Below are 20,887 nucleotides of genomic sequence, written 5' to 3' on the forward strand. Positions count from 1 at the left end.
CTCAGTCCAGAGAGTCATTAAAAAACTTTAAAGAAAGTGGAGATTACGTATCCCGTCCACGAACTGGTCGACCTCCACTACTTACAAATCGGGAGAAACGATATATCGGGCAGCAAGTACAAAATACTCCTAGGGTTACGGTAAGAAAAATTGCATAAAACATTAATTTACAGTTTCTAAAATCCTTTAGCAAAGATACTATGTGAAGCGCTCTGAAAAAGGCTGGATTTTATAACCGCGTTGCACGAAGAAAGCCAGTGGTATCCCTAGTAAATCGACAAAAGCGACTCGCCTTTGCCAAAGAATATGTAAATAAGCCCAAAGAGTTCTGGAATAAGGTGCTTTTCACGGATGTAAGTTCTGCATTTTTGGCAATAAAGGTAGACAACTTGTGTGTAGAGAAAGCAAGTCACCGCCCTTAATGTTCAAAATTTTAAAGCGATTGTGAAACATCGCGAAGGCGGAGTAATGGTTTGGGATTGCATGTGTGCAAAATGAATGGGACACTTAGAGTTTATACCGGTAACTATGGATCACAAAGTGTATTTGGGTATCTTGAAAGATAACACTGTGCGACAGTGAAAATATACTTTTATAGAGACCTAGTACAACTTGTAGGTATAGTAAAACTAAGAAACATGGTATAGGAGAAATTTCCAATACACCCCCAAAATCTCATTTTATGGCCATAAAACCGTTTTTCAGTAGGTTGATGTGAAGAATAACTCCTAACTTCGCCAATTTCTATCCGATTTCGAATTTGCTTTTTTGGTTCGAAAGAACAAAAACAAGTCTTTTTGACAGTGTGTTGACATTTTTTCTGAAATGACAACTGAAGAGACTGTAGACGGAAGTATTTGGAATTTTTTTATTTTTTCTCTATTTTTTCAACTTTGACATAATTTTTACGATATTATCCGATATTGAGGATTTTTTTTAGTACACTGCTGTTATAGTAAATTTAATTTTGCGTCGAATGAGCTATATTTGACTGTAATTGAATTAAAATTAATAGAGTTGTGTGGGTTTTAAGATTTTTTCTTTTTTTTTACTACGAGATTTGGTATGCGTTTCGAAGCATGAAAATGATAACAAGTGTCATTATAAACACATAATACTTATTGGAGTATTGTGCAGTGCACCACTGTATGGTATGGTACGGTGCGGTACAGTGCAGTACACAACGGAACTGGTTACAAATTTAAAAATGCATTGGAAACGGCCCTTTGGAGTTTAGTATGGTACGGTACATTTGTCATTCTCTTCATCAGTTTTGAATATTTCTCTGTAAGAAATTCGATCATCATCATTCATCTTAAGTCGTCATCAACTAAATTCCATTGTTTAAATCGAGAAGCGAGCGTTTCAGATTGTCTTCCCGATAGAAGTAAATCACGAGAAAGATCCTGAAAATCTGAATTTTATACAATGTGTCGTTCTGAAGACTTAGAACCAGACGGAAAGTACTCTTCATTATCAGATTTATTGTTATCAGTTTGATCATCATCAGCAATGAGTTGAACTTCCTTCAGTTCATGACTTGCAGTTGATTCAATCATATCGTCCAAGACTACGGGGTTCTTAACAGTTGCAACATCAGCATAGTTTATGTGCTTTCGAGTTTTATAATGATGGCCGTTGACGTCCGTTTTACAAAAATAACAATCATCTGGTTTATGATAAGGCTGATGATGCCACATCATCGGAGAATATTGAGAAATCCGACCTTTCTGGCAACGTTTTGATTTATATCTCTTGAATTTCAATGAAACAAACAATAAAACTTTGACGTTTTAATAAGGTTAAATTATAATAACAAACTTCTTTTGTTAATCAATGTACAGTGTGAACTTTGGTACACTTGGGAGCTTTTTCATATTTCTATTGAAAAAAAAATGTGCTATAATATGTCAGATATTTTCGTAAGTTCTAACCAGTTCTGTTGTATGCAGTACAGTGTACTCTTATGTATACATATACACTCCAATAAATATTACGTATCTATAATAACGCATCAAAACACGTCCTTATTCCTATTTAGCGTAAGTTATACCTACATACCAAATTATTAAAAAAAAAAAAAATCTTATAACTCACACAACTCTTTTAATTATAATTCAATTACAGTCAAATATAGCTCATTCGACGCAAAATTAAATTTACTATAACAGCAGTGTACTAAAAAAAATCCTCAATATCGGATAATATCGTAAAAATTATGTCAAAGTTGAAAAAATAGAGAAAAAATAAAAAAATTCCAAATACTTCCGTCTACAGTCTCGTCAGTTGTCATTTCAGAAAAAATATCAACACACTGTCAAAAAGGCTTGTTTTTGTTCTTTCGAATTAAAAAAACAAATTCGAAATCGGATGGAAATTGGCGAAGTTAGGAGTGGTTCTTCACATCAACCTACAGAAAAACGGTTTTATGGCCATAAAATGAGATTTTGGGGGTGTATTGGAAATTTTTCCTATACCATGTTTCTTAGTTTTACTATACCTACAAGTTGTGCTAGGTCTCCATAAAAGTATATTTAATTTTTTTTTTTTTGTCACACCGTGTAATTTGAAGCCAAGTGTAGATAAATTAGGATTGGGGTCCGATTATTTTTTTAATCAATACAATGAACGAACGAAGCTTTGGTTGTTATACAACGTCCCTAAACAGTTTAAAACTCCTACACAGTCACCTGATTTAAGTTCTATAGAGCGTAGTTTTCGCCAGCATACCGTTACATCCAAAGAAATGCTCAAGAATTTAATGATAGATGAGTGGAAAAGAATCACATCCGAAGAAATGTTGAAGTTAGTGGAATCTATGCCAAGACGTTCACTAGAAGTTATCGGAAGGAAAGGTTAACCAACGTGCGTTAAGTGCTTAGTATTGTACCTGCCTTGATTTGTACGCAGACTTTTGCGCTCAATATCCTTGAAGTATTTTTATTTTTGTTTTTTTTTTGTACAATGTTTCTGTTTTTGGTAAATATCTTTATAAAAAAAAGAATGTGTATTATAATAATAAAATAAATAAATAACAATTTAAGTTTGAAACATTTGGAACGGATTATCTTTTCAGCGAGTGAAGTTAACTTTGTCTTGTATGCACAGTTTTGCTGCTGAGTGTATATATGTATGTATTTGCATTCGCCGCCCCTGAAACCAGTTGTTCGACTACACACATGCATACTCATACATGCTAATGCACATATGTATGTATATAACATTTCCTGCTATTTTAATATTGCTTTTGCGCTGACCAGCATTTCGTCGACTCAGCCAATGGCACGTGCAAACTGCCTTTCTTTGCTTTTTTTCGACCAACATCATTCATCATTTTTTATTGAATGCATTTCCCCCTTTCGTTCTCATTTTTAAAATTCTCTTATAGTTTTCCACGTTCTAGTTAGTGCACTTACTCCTGCTGCTGCCAAATACCATTTTTTATAAAGTTTCTTATCGCTGACCTTTTCGCAATGAATTGCACTTAACTGTTAATTTTTCATCGTAAGCAATGCAACAATGCAAAAATAACGCAAAATAAGGGGTATTGCCAACAAATAATACACATTCGAATGTATAGGTAGGTGCGTAAGGTGTATCACCACTGCGAATCAGGGAAGTATGCACACAATATTTGCATTATTTGTGTTCTTGGTGTAAAAGCGATTCGCTTTTCGGGTGTAGAAAATTTGACCAAAAATTAATTCGCAACAAACGCATATATTTATATACGTATTTAAAAATTAAAATTGCTGCTGTTTCAAAATACCCACCATAAGACAGTAAAACTTTAAATTATTAATAAAACTGAGAGCATAAAAACATATTTAATAAAAAACTCCTCAAACAATTTATATGCATATTTTGCTGGTACAAATTCGTTTTCATTTTCTTATATGTATGTACACAAATATAATTAAAATATCCTTTTTAAGTTTGGGTAACTGGAAATGTGTTTTAACAAAGGCATTCTAAGCCAACAATCAATCTATCAGATCCTTTACACGGTCAATTAAATCCTGCTTCTTCGAGTGCGATGGAACCTGTACATCAAAATGTGTTTGCAAAATATCACGCAGTTGTGCAATAGTGCAGCTACTCAGAGTATCGTTCTTTGCCAGCTGCTCAACATAATTCAGTTGCTTCAAACTGTCCACATCTAACTTAGGTACCTTAGTTGCATTGCCAGCAGTTTTAGCAGAAGCCGCACGTTTTTTTGGGCCTTCTGCATCTTCACCAAAAATTTCATTTAAGCGCGGCAATATTTTGGCAATGCGTTCATCCTGTCGCTTTGTATCCGGCATTCCACTAAGACCAGCACTATCGGTTTTTATATTTAGTGCCAGAGCTAGTATGTTGGACTGCAAAGCCTCCACAGTAGGGTCGACAAGCAAATTGGATTGGAATTTAGTACGCAACTTACCAACTATTTTCTCGAACACTTGTACACCTTCTTCGGGGGCCTCATTCTGCATAGTATTCCAATCAGTGAAGTCAATGTTTCGTATGTGCTTGGCGAAAGGTAAGTAAATTATTTTGAAACCATCACCTGAGAGCAACGGGCGAGATGTGTCACCCTCAGGGTCACCCCCTTCCACGGGTAGCAATGCAACGTATCGAGGAATTGATTTGCGTTTGCGCATCAATAAACAAATAGCAATTTTTTCGCGTGCCATACATCGTTCCCACAGAGCTCGAAATAGACGTTTCGAACCACTAATGCCTTTATCATCGGGATACATGAAGTTTTGTGGCTTATAGTACCAATTTTCAGGAAATTCCGATATCGATTTAAAACCGAGTAGCATCATGCCTGGCGCATGCAGATTCCGCACACGATTGATTTGCTCTGGTGTAATGCGTATTGGCATATCACCCAAGTTAATTTCATACCAACCACCACTTTGTTTAACTTGATGTTCTTCCACGATATCCATTGTTTCTTGAGACTGTTTGCGCACCATAATTACGCGCTTCTGCTGCACAATGGAGTTGTCTTTACGTAGTAGCCGTACTTTTCGCGGCATGAAGCGAGCTCTGAAATAATTATAGTATTGCACTGATATGATCAAGTCCGGGCCTAGCGACAATTTAAAGTGGCCTAGTGAACGCCTCAGCACATTTTGACGCAATTTACGATCAGATAACAACGTGCGCAACTCTTCGGGATTTCGAGGATCAAATGCTTCAATATCACCATCTGAAAGAATATATATTTATTAAATAACAATTCAGAAAATTATTAGGCCAACCTTCGACAAGCGTTAAAAATTCTTTATAAAAAGGCTCATAGTCAAATTCATCTACCATAGGCACCAGTTGAAATTCAATTTCTTTTCCCTCCAGATCCTTTGCTTTTTGCAAAGCTCTTTGATATAAATTTGATGTTGTTGGATGAGGTGTTGCCCTATCAGTTAGATAAACCAATGTGGATGAAACCAAATTGTATCCAGCGTTTTCGAAAAGATTTATGCACAAACGCAGCATAACCGAGAAGTCGCTGTTTCCATCATTGCCTACTATGCCATAATCGACACCGAAACCTTGCTCCGCGGTTTCCATAAAGCGCAAATAATGTTCCACAATGGACTTGGATAACTCCCGTAATGGTAGGAATACAGCACAATTTGGTGGAACCACAATATTATCCAAACTGCTTGCCTCATATGGATCTGTATTCTTCGCAGTGTTGGCAAATACGATACCAATAAGGTCCTTGGAGTTTACTAGCAATCCAGATATTAGAGCTTTGCGTACAATATCCAAAGCCACTACGAACCGTTCATACTCCTCATAGAGATTAGCGTCAAGCACGAAAATTAGCGCTTCGCGGCCTTTATAGTTTGGTTTGGTTTCATCGTCGTCATCTTCACTGTCACTGCTTAGAACATCATAACTTGGATTCCAATTAGTCGTAGAGCCTGCCATTGTCAAAACAGACCTTATTTCACCATTGATTCACTGCAATATTGTTTTAATGTAGAATTATTTGCAAAGCTAGAATAACAGCTGATGGCGGCAAAACAGAAATTGCATTGGAGACGAAATTTACACAATAAATTTCAAAACTGGCACAGGGTGAGGCAAATAACCAAATAATATTTTTGTATCGTACTGAATTGACAGTGGCGCCAATCTATGATCTATCTAGGATGGAGTTACATAATCGGTTAATACAGCTTGGAATTTTAGTGGGGATATATCACGCTGGGCTATATACAGTTATATCTAAGCCACACTATTGTATTAAAACGCACATATCCAATTTTGGCCAATTTCTTTATGATTTTTATTTAAGATTTCAATTAAGTTTTTTCCGATATCGTTGTAATTTTTTCGCAGTGTCTCCTAGCTTTGTATTAAATATCTTTTAAACTTAAGTAAAATGTCCATTTCAATGTGTATCTTATTACCGGGTGCTATATTAGAAATTTGAGTGACATTTTTTTTATTATTTTTCTTCCTTGACAGCTAGTTTGCAATGTTCATACAAGCAAGTTGAGATGCATCGGAAGCATTATACAGATATGCACTCTTCCTCTTCTTATTTTTTTGAGAGGCACCCTAGGTGTGAGTTTGACCGGCGTCTATGAGTTCTTGGTTTTTTGCTTGAGCATATTGAATTTGTATGGTAACATTAAAAGGAATAGAATATCGACAAAAAAATACCAAATGATTTCTTCAATATTTTCGATATTTTTAATGTAATTTTTACCTATAATAAAATTTTGTTATGGAAAAATATCTAAATTTATATATTTTTAGTCTTTTTGATACGATTTTCTTAGAAATTTTATCATTTTTTATGCAACCATGTTACATAAAAGACCGTTTTGACTTCTTGGCAATCAGTTGAGAATGTTTTTACTTATGGATCTATACAATGATCGTAAATGATGCGAAATCGCTAATGAAGACATCAAGTAAAGGCCTTCGCACGGGTTGTATCGTCATCGTAGCATATAAGACAAAATCACCCGATGCATATGTTTCGTTGTTGCACATATGTATTAAAATGGGGAACCCCACTCGGGTCGTCAGCTACCTGCTCTCGTCAAAGCAAGCATGCAGCATGACGCTTATCGTACAGCAGAATCGTCAAATATTCTGTACGCTTACAGTTTATTTTCGTTTTTCAGTACTTTTGTTTTTGTGTAGTCGGCTTCAAAATTTCTACATTTATAAAAGCATTTTTAGACATTCTATAAAATGTTTGAAATTCGTAATCATTGGAATTATTTGTGTAAGCAATAGTCTGAAATTTGTAATCATCGTCTTGTAACTCCCTTGTGCATACGAATATTCTGTTACTCTTCTTGAGTTCTCGTAATGTTCGGATGTACCCAGTGCCTCCTTTTTCTTTCATTTCTTCTCCGATGAAGAAGAAAATACCATAAAATAAATTCCTCTTCATCGCACGGCATATTAACAACTCGTAATTTGTATACTTGTTTCTTTTACGTAGATTAAGGAATCATCTGCATTAGTTCTATATCGTATATATTGTATATATGTGTATATATATATATATATATATATATATGATAAACAGGAATAATCTTAGTCGTGGGTCGCCTATTTCTATCTTTAGACTTACAGATATTGACTCGTTTTTTTAATTTGATTCAACATTTTTGACTTAGAAACAACTGAAACCAATAACCGACCTTAACTTATTTCTTTCAACATCATAAATACATAATTTTTATTTCAAAACATTAATGTCGATTACGTACTTTCTTGCGCTTTTAGACGAGTGGTTTCTTCGAAAACTCGACTTTTATTTACAGAACAAATTACTATTTTCCATACAATTCTGTTGCTGATCTTTCCTTACGCATTTTCCGTGGACGTCATTTAAATTGATGATTGATGAAAATATTCATATTTTAAAATTAATTGTAAAAAATGAATTATTGTAATAAATATAGCCAAATAATGTAAACCCCCATCGACAAATGTACCACCCTATATGAAAAGGAAATAAATGTAAAATAAAATTATTTTGCACACATTTCATCCTGTAAAGCAGTCAACAGAGAACGTAAATTCATCTACGTTCTGTGCAGTCAACAGAATTGGGGCTAATAATATGTTTACATATAAATAGATGATCTACTTTCTCGTGCTTGACTCCCAATCCGTAATTAAAAAGCGAGATTTCCCATACAAAATTTCTCTGCCAAAATCTGAGATTATAAAATAATCCTAGATAATTACCATATTTTTTGACATACAACCCTGTGTTTTCTGTGTTATCGATAAATAACAAATAAAAAAAAATAAGAATAAAAACTAAACAAAATGGATGCCGATAGAGAAAACAGGTTTGTAGACATAATTCTAATAATATTTTTGTTGAGTATTATCAATTATGCATTCATATAACAGAAAAAATCATGTGTTTACATACGCTTTGGCCTTTATTGCTTATTATGAAATATAATATCGAATTTCGAGGGCACATTTTTTGAAACATTGTAAAAGCCGTTTACGGATTTCCTCCAACTGTTTATTATTAGCAGCCAATTGCACAATTAAATTAGTTATTCCTTCTACTTCTAAATTAGCTATCGGTAATAATAGTTAAAAAAAACGGCAATAATAGTTACCAAAAGCACCGAAATATTCCACCAAAATAGTTTCTATGAAGAATAACCTTTCACAACCGTATTGACAGCTGATTGTAAATTTTGCAGGTAATCTGCCATATGTGAACGGATAGATTAATTTTGTGGATTTATTGGTAATTAATGCATTTGATAATGTACTTTAATTCTATGTTTTTTCCATTCCAATAAAAATATTGTAATATCCTAACAAATTCACAATAACAAATATTTTTAATATATTTCTTAGCTATAATAATGTGTTTTTATTGAGAAATATCTAAATTTGTACGACATTTTTTAGACTTTTTGATACGATTTTCTATGAAATTTAATTATTTTTTATGCAACCATGTTACATAAAAGAATCAGGTGATGTCAGCTGTAGATATTTTTGACAACCAGTTGAGAGTGATTTCACTTACACATCTGTACTATGTTCATGTCTATTCAATTATTAATCGACCCATGATTCAATTATAGAAGGTTAGGTAAGTAGTGACAAGGGCGCTTTGACACTCCCTTATTTTAGGGCTGCATTTACGAAGGATGGGAAAAAGGGAAAAATGTTTTCCCCTTTTTGCCTAGAGGTAGTAAAAAAGTACGTAAAGTAACTAATTAGTCCTGTACTAAGAGAAAAACAAGTATATTGGTTATTTAATCTACATTAAAACGAAACGACAGAAAAATTATAGTTTTTTCTTTAAACAAATGTAATATTTATTCATGATTCAATTATAGAAGGTTAGGTAAGTAGTGACAAGGGCGCTTTGACACTCCCTTATTTTAGGGCTGCATTTACGAAGGATGGGAAAAAGGGAAAAATGTTTTCCCCTTTTTGCCTAGAGGTAGTAAAAAAGTACGTAAAGTAACTAATTAGTCCTGTACTAAGAGAAAAACAAGTATATTGGTTATTTAATCTACATTAAAACGAAACGACAGAAAAATTATAGTTTTTTCTTTAAACAAATGTAATATTTATTTAGAATATTTTCGATGTTTATCTAACACAAGAACACGCAGAACTATGTGATGTTACTTATGTATGTGTTTTTTTCTGCCGTTCGGAGTCGGCTTGAAACTGTAGGTCCCTTCATTTGTGGAATAACATCAGGACGCACACCACAAATAGGAGGAAGAGCTCGGCCAAACACCCCACCCGCGCCAATTATATATATATACATATATATCGTCCCCTTAGTATAACAATAGCCTATGTGCTCATAGGCTATTATTTTTTTTATTGAATTTTTGGATTCTCCATCGTCGATTTTATATGTGGTCAAAATTTTGTCAAATTCTAGTTCCACAAAGTGGGTCAAAACGTCAGTCAAAAAATAATAAATATTTACAGACATAACGAGATTTGAGTGAGAGCTACTTTCGACAAAAAGTTTGAAATTCATTTTCTCAAAACATCAAAAAATTTATAGGCTATTTTAATACTAAGGGGACGATATAATCTTGCAATAGATTTGAGTATATTTTGTGGAGGAGAACAAAAAATAGTCATAATAAAGGAATTTAATGTGTTTAATTTACTACAATAGTACAAGTCTTTTAACCCTTTCGGTACGGAAAGCCGCTAACGGTTAAAATGGGGCGGTGGGAGGGGCTGGGGCATATATGCCCCCTCAGTATTTTTATGGACGCATTTGTCCCGTTTAGTATTTTATGATCCAATATCGCTTTATATAAAAGTTTGTTTTATTATGAATTCAACATATATTTAGTTTCAGTAAAGTGAAAGTGAAGAAAACAATGAGCAAGTAATACAGTATAAAAAAATTGGTTTTTACTTATGGTAAGGAGCAAACAAGAATACTGATGGAACACATACGTCCCACCAGGATAAAAATGCCAGTAATTTGTTATATAACACAAAAACTTTTACTTACTTACCTCAATATAATAATAGAGCACTAGCACAATAAAAAAATATATTTTCAGTAAACTTTGAAGAAACCACGAAAAATCGCAAAAAAAACCTACCACTTGCAAAATTCGCGTCCACTTTTGCGTTTGTTTTTTGACTAATGAACACGTGTTTACCATTTAACTTCAAATAACGGAAGGAAATACCGTTAAGAATGGCATTTACTACGAAATGGGATAAATAAAGTCCATTAAATTCGCTTAATTCCAGGCTAGTTATCTTCAAATATGTGCCGGGACATATAAGTCCCGTTCGGACCGAAAGGGTTAATACACCAAAGGTCAAAATATACTTAATCGACAGGAATGAGATGAAACAGAAAGTTTAATTTTTTTTCTTATTTCGTGCATAACAATACATGTAATATAGATACATGTAGTATGTTACCGTAAAGACATTGCGAAAGCAGAAGTTCAGTCGATCATTTCTAAATATAAGAAAAAAATTAAAATTAGAAGAGTTAAAATAGTTTGCAATAAAAATTACAAATTTACTAGTTTATAGTTTAAAATTTGTCTACCTTAATATACTTTCCGTCCCTAATATTAATAGGAAAATGTATTAATATAGACTAAAACTAATACATCGAAAAATTTTAGATATTGGTAATATAATCCACTTTTAGTAATTGTGATGGTTTGTAAATTTACGTATATCAATACTACGTGTCTCAGTAATGAATCGGAGAGGAAATATGAGGAATGTGGGTGCACTTGCTCGTATAGGTGTTGGAACGCTGCACTTACTTCAGGCAGAAATCAAAAACCTGTAAACCAAAAACTTAAAAATAACTCACAAATATATCATTACAACTTATCTGTAATTGTACACTTAAAGCGCGAGGACTTGCTCGTGTAAGTGTTGCGCATACATCTACGTACAGCATATTGTTCTAGATGGGGTAAGGTATCGACGTGGACAGCCAGTTCGGAAGTCAAATTGATTTCAGAGGTAGCAGTACTAGGCACATAATGACCGTCACATGTTAAACAGGTATTTGCACCATCATACACAACACGCTCTATGTCTCCTATGAAATTGTCCGTAGCACCACATGAGACAATGGTAGAAATACGCGCGTTTCGTTTCTAAAAACCACAATAGTTGGGCCACCTAGCTCTTCAACACACACCTTCCGCAGCAATTGCCCGTCTGTGAAGTCCTACAAATAAGAACTTTTTATTTATTACAATTTATTAGCAAATATTCTAAAAGAACTTACTAACTGTAGTTTATGTATTGTATGTAAGGTGGTCTCTGTTATATTTGCAAAAACGCTGCTATAAAAACCTATGAATGAAAAAGTTTAATAAGAATTTTTACAAATGTCTGATCTGGACTTACATGTATGAAAATTCACAAACCGGTGGTTTTCTGCAGCAGAAAGCCGACTCCAAATAATCGACTATCACCATATGTAAGACATAATCGACCTAAATAGTGAAAAACGACGTTAATTTACAAAATAATTAGCTTTTATTATTATACTTACTTATCTGTTTACAAACAGATAAAAGATTTTCAACGAATAATAACAAAGCAAAGCGTCAAAGTGGAAACGGTGTTGCCGACCAAATAATTTGCACCAAAAGTTTAGTTTTTACTACAATTCAAAAATTTTTTTGTGAAATAGGTACTTTTTTTTGTAAAGAAGCAACACGTTTTCAAATAAGGGAGCCGATATGTCAAGAGGGAGCGAGAAAGCTGTTTACTTACCTAACCTTCTATAATTGAATCATGTAATCGACCACTATCGTTAAAAGTAATCTTGGCGATAGAAGAAAGTGCATTTCTATAAAGTCATACAGTAGATGACGGCATACATTAAAATCGAAAAATAGTGAAGTTGTTGATTTGTGCTTAGTGAATTTCCCGATATATTTTAACTAAACAAATAACTAAAATAAATAATAATGAGTTCAAAATCATACTTTGAGAATAGTAGTGACGAAAGTCAGAGCGGAAAACTTTCAAGAAAAGTAAAGGATTCACCGTTCATGATTATTGGTAAGTAAATTACCTTTAAGTTTTATATAACTAACTATAGTTTAAACAAACAAATCTTTGAAGCAAATAAATTGTAAAAACGTGTCTCTGCTGACACGACAACAAACTTAACACTTTCACACGATAATTGCACGCGCACCAACTGCTTTTGGGAGGAATTTGTTTGTATTCTTCCATTTGCACCTTGACCTTGGCCATGCTTAGGGTCGTACGCGTGCAGAAACCGTTTTCAGTTTTTGTGATAATTACACAATAATTTACACTTTGAAAAAATAGAATGTGTACTCAACATATTTGATATTCTGATTGAGAAAAAATTTGCAAATGTAGTAAAAAGTGCGATATTTTATCCTAAGCAGGAAATAGATATTCTCAAATTAACAGCCATGAACAGTCTCTTTGCCTACATAACATAGCGTAAATATACTCTCCGGTCGCAGCGTTTGTTTCTTTTTTATTTTATTTGCTCAGGGTCTTGTATTTTCTATGATTCATTTTGAAAGACTTGCATTAACGGAAATAAGAACATCATACTGTCGCAATTATTAAATTATATTTGCAGTAAAATCTAGTTTCCTTAATAGTATTTCGAATTAGTTATATGTATTCAATACATGTGCCTTTCCATTATAAAAACCAAATTGGTGATGTAATGATTTAGATGAATTGCTCATATGTATGTGTTGCTCCTATGAATTGCATTCATAACTTTCATTTATAAATTTACCTTTATCTTAAGTATATTATTTAATGCCACTTATTCCAATTGTCGTGAACATTTTTCTAAAGTTGCTGGGTGAATTCCAATTCAGCTGTCTACTTATCGGCTTTTTTTATGTGGCGCATAGACAGCTGACACTCAAAGATTCACGTACAGTATAGATTACCGTTCACATGTTTCTCAACTATATGCATATACAATATATATGTATGTATATGTATTTTATTAATTTTGAACGTATGCTTTCGCTTTCATAGTTGCTGTGTACAAGTAATTACTAATGAGAAAAATTGAAATCAAATGGTAAAAGGATACATTTGTCTGACAGATTTAGAATATTTATATTTAAATACATATGTGTGTAAATGTGAATATTAGTCTAGACTCAGCAGAACTTCGTTTGGTTTAAAACCTAAATATTCTAAAAAAGAGAACCCAAAACTGTTATATAAAACATCTTTAAATTCCACTGTCAATTTTTAGCGCATAGTTCATATCATATATAATATGTAGAAACTTGGAAATAGCAGGATGTATATATACCTGTATGTAGATGAAAAACTGGTGTAAATAAGCAACGCTGAAATAAAGCTGCCTAAAACACATTTGTTGTGAAATAGTTTCATGAGGTATAAGCGGTGAATCTTGATCGATAACTTGTTGCTTTCACATGGAAATTTTCATCAAGTGAGCCAAGCAGAGAAATGGCTCTGTGGGCATCAAGGCGAATTTATTACAGCTGAAGGCAACCACATATAAGTAAAAACATACATGTATTTGTTGTTACCTTTGGTGTAGGCATCACGTCAAAATCGCCTGTTTGTTTTCGGGGTGATTTGCCTGTGAAACGTAAATAAAGCAATTCAAGCTTCGCGCTTAAATTACTTAGTATTTCCGATTAATTTATTAAATTGTAGGCCTGAAGAAATTGCTTTGAAGATGCCTGCATATCCGAATTAAAGGACAACCGCGAGTCAATAAATTGGCAAACGTGAATAAATGTTACACTTGCACCAATAGCTTAAATGTAAGCGTACAAATATATACAAACAAATCATATCATTTTGACGTTGATCATATCTACGGCGGAAAATTCAGCTGGGTGGTTGCCATCGCCTTAATAAATCCACCTTGGTGGGCATGTTCGCCAAAAATCAAAAAATTACATTAAAAACAAAAATAACTATCTCATTTTGTGTTGATGCTTGAAGTTTGCATAGTGGCGGAAAAAATTTTCGGTATGTCATCTGTAGCCTACTTTATCAGCGGCGCGTGTAGACTTGATTCGTCATTGTTTTAGGCGTAATATACACATATCGCACTTGTTACGTTAAAGCGTAACAACTCAAAATGAAAAGGAAAAGAGTAACAACTCAAAAATTTGTTATTTTAGCGCAACTACTAAACAAATAAGAATGAAACAACCGTTATATTGTTTTTAATGATATATTCGTGCAATTACATATTTTTTTCCTTGTAATACCTATATTATTAATATTTACGGAAACAGTTTTTCGTCTCTACTGAAAATGTTCAGATTTTGAGTTGTTACGCTTTAACGTAACAAGTCCGATATATATGTATGTAAATAGGCACGCTATATAATACCTATATATATTACATATAGAGTCGTAGTGAGCACAACTGCCAATGTTATAATTTGTGAATTGTAGGCACGTGTGTCTAATTATATATATGTATATGTTTTCATGCTCAAACAATTTATTATGTTTATTTGCGGTCTGCTAATGTAAAAACAAGGTGGATTTAATAAGGTGACAGCATTCACCCAGCTGAATTTTTCGCCGTAGGTATGGCTTACGTGAAAATGATATGCTTTGTTTGTATGTATTGGTATGTTTACATTCGTATGTTTACATTTGCTTGCTGATTTTGACATGATGCTTGCACCAAACGCAACAACAAATACATGTAGGGTTTTACTTATATGTGTTTGCTGTCACCTGTAATAAATTCGCCTTGTGTAAAAACTTATCCAGTAAGCTAATTTCCGAGAATTTGCTCTCAAAGAGAGAAAAATATCAAAAAAATCCAATATATAAAAAATACCAAATCAGTAACAATTTGCAAGTTTTACGAGCAGCTGATTAAAATGTTGGCAGGCAAAATTACAAAGATTAAAAATTTGTTCAGTTGAGCTACCTAGTATTTAATTAAAAAAAAAAAAAATAAAGCAAATAAAATGCAAAATAAATTGTCTATCGATGTTGCCGTAAATACTAAAAGTTGAGTGCACCAATGCATTATTGTTGTTGGACTGGGAAAAAAGATTGTAATTGTTTTCTCGAAACCAAAGGCTGAATAGAATTGTTCTGAGAAATGGCAATATCTTGACCTACATCTCGTTTCAAATTTTTTTAACGTACATACATATGTATATATGTATGTATGTAGATACTGTGAGCGTCAAAATAAAGTGTACAAAGCATTTTGTTATTATATGGATTTTATTTCAGTCTTTTATAACAAAGCATTATATTTTAATTTCATGTTTTTTAAATTAGTATTTGATTCTCTACTTAATGCTAGAAAACAACAAAAATAAATTTCAACAACAAAAGTTTTAAAACCAAAACAAAATTTAGTGCATATTTTACGCATCAAAATAAAGTGTACAGCGCATATCAGTAGCATTTTAGCGATGTTGTACCGTAAAAAATAGCGTTATATTTGGTTGTTTACTTCTTTTTTCGTTGCATTGAAACTTTTTTCATATTGTATTTTAATTGGTTGTGATCGGCAGAGTGGAAAGTTTTTGTCTACAGTAAATTAAATTCTATTATTTGTTTTTTTCAATAATGGGTAAACAAACTTCGACTGATGTTAGAGAACTGGTACTAAAGCTTCGCAATGAAAGTAAAACCTTTGGTGAAATTGGCTCTATTGTCAACAGAAGCCATAATACTGTGAAAAAAATAATTGTCAAATACAAAAAGTTCGGCAAAGTAGAAAATCGCCCAGGTGCAGGCCGTCCAAAAGTTTGAAATGAGACTGAAGTAAGGTCTCTAGTGCGTGATGTGAAGAAAACTCCCTTTAAAAGGGTGGTCAAAATATCATAAGAAGTTTTAACTGCATCAGATACTAGCGCAAGTGCTAGCAAAATACGTCGAGCGTTGCACGCAAATGGGTTACATGGTCGTCTCCCACGAAAAAAGCTGCTATATCGACAGTTCATAAAAAACGTCTTGATTATGCAGAAAAAAACCGGTTAAAGTCTGGAGAGCCAAAAATAGTGAGTATGTCGACCAAAATTTGATAACCACAGTTAAACACGGTGGGGGTTCGGTGATGGTGTGGGGATATATGGCGGCAAGTGGAGTTGACAATTTGGTTTTTATTGAAAGAACCACGAACAAAACAGTTTATCTGAATATTTTACAAAATAATTTGCTAACCAGTGTGCAGAAATTAGACTTGCAGGGTTCTTGGATCATTCAACAAGATAATGATCCCAAGCTCACAGCAAAAATAGTAAAATAATGGCTGCTTTATTGTACTCCTAAGGCATTGAATCATCCTCCACAGTCACCGGACTTAAACCCTATTGAACATTTGTGGGAGCATTTAGACCGCCAAATCCGGAAAAGGACAATCGCCAATATGGATATGCTGAAACTCGTTGTACAGGAAGAGTGGGATAAAATTTCATCTGACGTGACAAAAAAACTATTTGAGTCGATGCCCCGAAAACTGTCTTCCGTTATCAAAGCAAAAGGGAAATCAACAAAATACTAAATGGATATCATTTTTGTAAAATATATCTCTGTACACTTTATGTTGACGCGTAAAATATGCACTAAATTTTGTTTTTGTTTTAAAACTTTTGTTGTTGTAAATTTTTGTTGTTTTCTAGCATTAAGTAGAGAATCAAATACTAAAAATACTACTTAAAAACATGAGATTAAAATATAATGTTTTGTTATAAAAAACTGAAATAAAATCCATATTACAACAAAATGCTTTGTACACTTTATTTTGACGCTCACAGTATGTTAAAACAAATAGAATAAAGTTTTTATATTACAACTAGAATATACTAAATATCATCGAACAAATAAAAGAATGCAAAGCTAAGATGCCTCAATATTTATAAGTTCAGAATGAATGTCCATCTGGTCTAACACTGTTTTGCCGCGCTTCAGCCGCCGACCATGAGTACTTGGATGGAGCAAAGTCAATGCGACACATGTGCACTTAGACGTTGTATGTGAGCCATAGCACACTTTTTCGACACGTCAGTGACGAGTAGCATACCAAGATCACGATGGAGGTCGCGCTTTCTCACATAGTATGTGGCATTGACGATTTGATTTGATTTGACACTATATTTTGGAATCGAGATTCGAGAATCAAGATTCGCTTGAGCATCCCTATAGCTGAATACCATACATAAGTCCAGATCGGTTGAAGGATTAGGTTATATAGCAGTAATTTGTTGCGAATAGACAGAATAGAGCATCTACCAATAAGGCAAAAAGAGTTTTTTAATTTCAATTCCAGCTCTCTTGGCATTACTTTATTTGTTTCCACCCTCCTAATATAACATAATAATAATAATAATTACATGTTTGTTTTCTTTGCAGGTTTGGCTGGATTCGTAGCAGCTGGCGTAATTGGCGCTTATAAATATAAGAATCGCGGCACCATGAGCACAAGTGTTTTCCTAATGCAACTACGTGTCGCCGCGCAAGGTACCGTAGTCGGAGCGCTAACTTTGGGCCTGGCTTATACGATGGCAAACGATTATCTGTTCAAGGACAAAAAACCCACAGAAAAGTAATACTGACTTGACTTGTAGCACTTAGGTTACATTAGTTAATAGTGTATGTATGTGTGTATTTGTCAGTAATTAATGTGAATTTGAAATTTTTTTCTGAGAAAATCAGTACCTCAAAAACATTTAGCGTGACCAGATAAACTTCAGTTAATAAACATAAACATCTGTTATCAGCACTAGCCTTATTCAGTAATTCATACTTAAATAATTATTAAAAAAGTAATATTCACATCTATCGTTACTGTAAATGTATTACTATAAGTATATTATATTAGTTTTTAATTTTCCTTGGTTAAATGTTTTTTCTTTTTCTTTTTTTTCAGTACAAAAGTTTCCAACTAAAAACATGCTCCAATTATTGATTGAGTATTTTTTGGCCTCTCATGTCTTGGAAGTCATGCATAACTAAGACATATTTTTATAATTTGTAAAGTGTCAATACACCTATGTATGTATGTATGTAAGATTGCATCTACAGCCACTTCAAAATTACAATAACACTTTGGAGCTTCTTTGAATCACAGTAACACTGATCTTGAAATCATTATTCTCACCAATCACGTGTCACACTCACTTAATTCCACTCTTCTCAGCGCACCGTTGTCATTCACTATTCAAATAATTTCTTAGCAATTTTGAGGCCATTTCTGAACGTCTCAACATTTAAGTTTGTACATAGATATTACATACATACTCATACAATGCACATTTTTTCAATATACATAAATATATTGCATAACAATAGGATATCTACTGTATGTAAGTTAAGATTAAAATGACTACAAAACTGGTTTATTTTAAATGTCGAGATCCTATTGTCTGTGATATGCGAACTAATGCAATGTTGAGAAATCTTTTCTTTTAGTTAAACGATTTAATATACAGATGCTATATTGATTAATTTAAGTTAAATGTAAAAAAGATATAAAAATTAAAATTAAATATTAGAAATATAAAAAAATTATCAAAATGAATTTACTTGTTTATGAAGTTGTGTGATGGATATTTTTGTATATTTATGTCTTTTGAAGCACTAAATCGATGTGAAGAACTAGAAATCGGCAATTTCACATTTAAAATTAAAGCGTATCTACACGATATATAATTGGCGCGTACACCCTTTCTGGGTGTTTGACCGAGATCCTTCTCCTATTTGTGGCGTGCGTCTTGATGTTGTGGACCTACAGTTTTAAGCCGACTCCGAACGGCAGATATTTTTATGAGGAGCTTTTTCATGGCAGCCAATTTGTATATATATATGTATATATATACGATTTCTAGTTTGTTATAGGGTTTCCTTTTTTATGGGGAACGCTGCTGAAGTCACAGTCTTGGCCGGATATAAATTCGGGTCGTTCCGGTAACATAGAATCGACTGCAGTGGGAACGTTTCTAGTTTGTTCATTTGTTTCTGTTGCATAACTTTTCTGCAGGGGTTTTATAATAATAACCAACAACGTGGCCATCATATAAGTATACTTAGTCTTGCCATACAAACAAGTAAGGGGTGCCCGCAGGGGGGAGTCTTATCACCCCTCTTGTGGAGCCTAGTAGTAGATGACATGCTTCACTTGAGATAAACAATGGAATCCAGTGTGAGGAATATGCGGATGACGTTGTAATTATAGCAAGAGGAAGGTGCGATATCCTGCAAAGAGCTTTATTAAACCTGGCAAAAATATGGTGTGCTGGGGTGGACATATTCCCTTTCACCGTGGAAAGAGTCTTACCTAGAATGAAAGACAACGGCATAGACAATAGACTCATGGCTATTGTTTGGTCAGCAAAGTTAAATATCTTGACCTTGTGCTGGGTGCCAAGCTTAACTAGAAGAGGCATGCTGACGCAACCCTGTCCAAAGCGACAAAGGCTCTCATAATCTGCAAACGTCTGGTAGGAAAATCTTGGGGCTGTAGCCCAAGAATCCATGATAATAAGACCAATGATGACATATGGAGTGGTCTCTTAGACATCGAGAGTCACTCTCTTGACGGTGTGGGCAGCGCTAACTAAGCTTCAGCGCTTAGCATGCGTGTACATCACGGAAGCGATGCAGCTGCGATGGAGGTGATGCTGGAGCTGACTCCGCTCCATATAGTTATTCAACAATCAGCCAAGCGTATCCTGCTGAATATTACCAGGGAAGGCTTCGGGAGAGGGAAAGTGGAAGTGCTAAAGCAGCAGCTCTCACTCACCCAACTACCCCAGAGATGATATCATTAAGGTGATCGAATTCGAAAAGAAGTTCAGAATTGCACTGAGCAATAAGTTGAACTGGAGTAGACCTGCATTTGAAAAGAACTTCCAGGTGTGTACTCTGCACTGGTACATAGATGGCTCGCAGACCCCAGAAGGCATAGGCGCTAGAATTTACGGCCCCAGAACCACGCGCTCTGTGCCCATGGGCAGTTTTCCAAGCGGCTATGTGTGTCATTTGTCTATGTGCAGAGATAAACTTAGACAGAAATGTCAAGAACGAGCGAATTGTCTTTCTGAGTGACAGTCAGACGGCACTCATGGCCCTATCGTCCTGTGAGATCAAATCCTCACTGGTCCTTGAGTGTATCGAGAAACTTATTCTACTAGGAACGCACAATTGCACCCGGCTAATTTGGGTCTCACGACACAGGGGTATAATTGGGAACGAAGTAGCGGATGCATTGGCGCGAGAGGCTGCGACCGAGGGCCCGAGCCCTTTCTGGAAGACCTAGGGCTAAGGGAGGTTTGCTGACACCACACTATTGGGATACGCCAAGCGAAATCCTTACTGGGAGTGTACAACTAAAAGAGGTTTAAAAAACTAATACCAAGGATAA

The 20,887-nt window shown here is 34.2% G+C and overlaps 2 protein-coding genes and 1 long non-coding RNA gene across 5 annotated transcripts; 1 reads left to right on the forward strand and 2 right to left on the reverse strand.

Moving 5' to 3' along the window:
• Window positions 1–3,795: 3,795 nt before the first annotated feature.
• LOC128871466 (ATP-dependent DNA helicase 2 subunit 1) lies at window positions 3,796–6,059 on the reverse strand. Its single transcript, XM_054113340.1, has 2 exons — window positions 5,253–6,059; window positions 3,796–5,200 (listed from the first exon to the last, which is right to left on the reverse strand). Exons 1-2 carry the CDS (start codon window positions 5,926–5,928, stop codon window positions 3,984–3,986), a joined length of 1,893 nt encoding a protein of 630 aa, XP_053969315.1. The 5' UTR covers window positions 5,929–6,059; the 3' UTR covers window positions 3,796–3,983.
• Window positions 6,060–11,065: 5,006 nt separating this feature from the next.
• On the reverse strand, window positions 11,066–12,015 carry LOC128871482 (uncharacterized). Of its 3 annotated transcripts, none has more exons than XR_008456024.1 (4): window positions 11,890–12,015; window positions 11,768–11,835; window positions 11,359–11,707; window positions 11,066–11,311 (listed from the first exon to the last, which is right to left on the reverse strand). It is a non-coding gene; the product is annotated as an uncharacterized LOC128871482 (long non-coding RNA). The 3 variants fall into 3 exon arrangements; XR_008456028.1 differs by having other exon boundaries at window positions 11,427–11,707; window positions 11,890–12,014; XR_008456020.1 differs by having other exon boundaries at window positions 11,066–11,707; window positions 11,890–12,004.
• A 259-nt stretch (window positions 12,016–12,274) lies between these two features.
• Window positions 12,275–19,045, forward strand: LOC128871503 (HIG1 domain family member 1A, mitochondrial). The gene is made up of 3 exons (XM_054113341.1): window positions 12,275–12,552; window positions 17,878–18,070; window positions 18,395–19,045. The coding sequence occupies exons 1-3, from the start codon at window positions 12,459–12,461 to the stop codon at window positions 18,411–18,413; spliced, it is 306 nt and encodes a 101-aa protein (XP_053969316.1). The 5' UTR covers window positions 12,275–12,458; the 3' UTR covers window positions 18,414–19,045.
• The last annotated feature ends 1,842 nt before the right edge of the window (window positions 19,046–20,887 follow it).

This window comes from Anastrepha ludens, chromosome 2, assembly GCF_028408465.1.
Source record: "Anastrepha ludens isolate Willacy chromosome 2, idAnaLude1.1, whole genome shotgun sequence".
Lineage (NCBI taxonomy): Eukaryota > Metazoa > Arthropoda > Insecta > Diptera > Tephritidae > Anastrepha > Anastrepha ludens.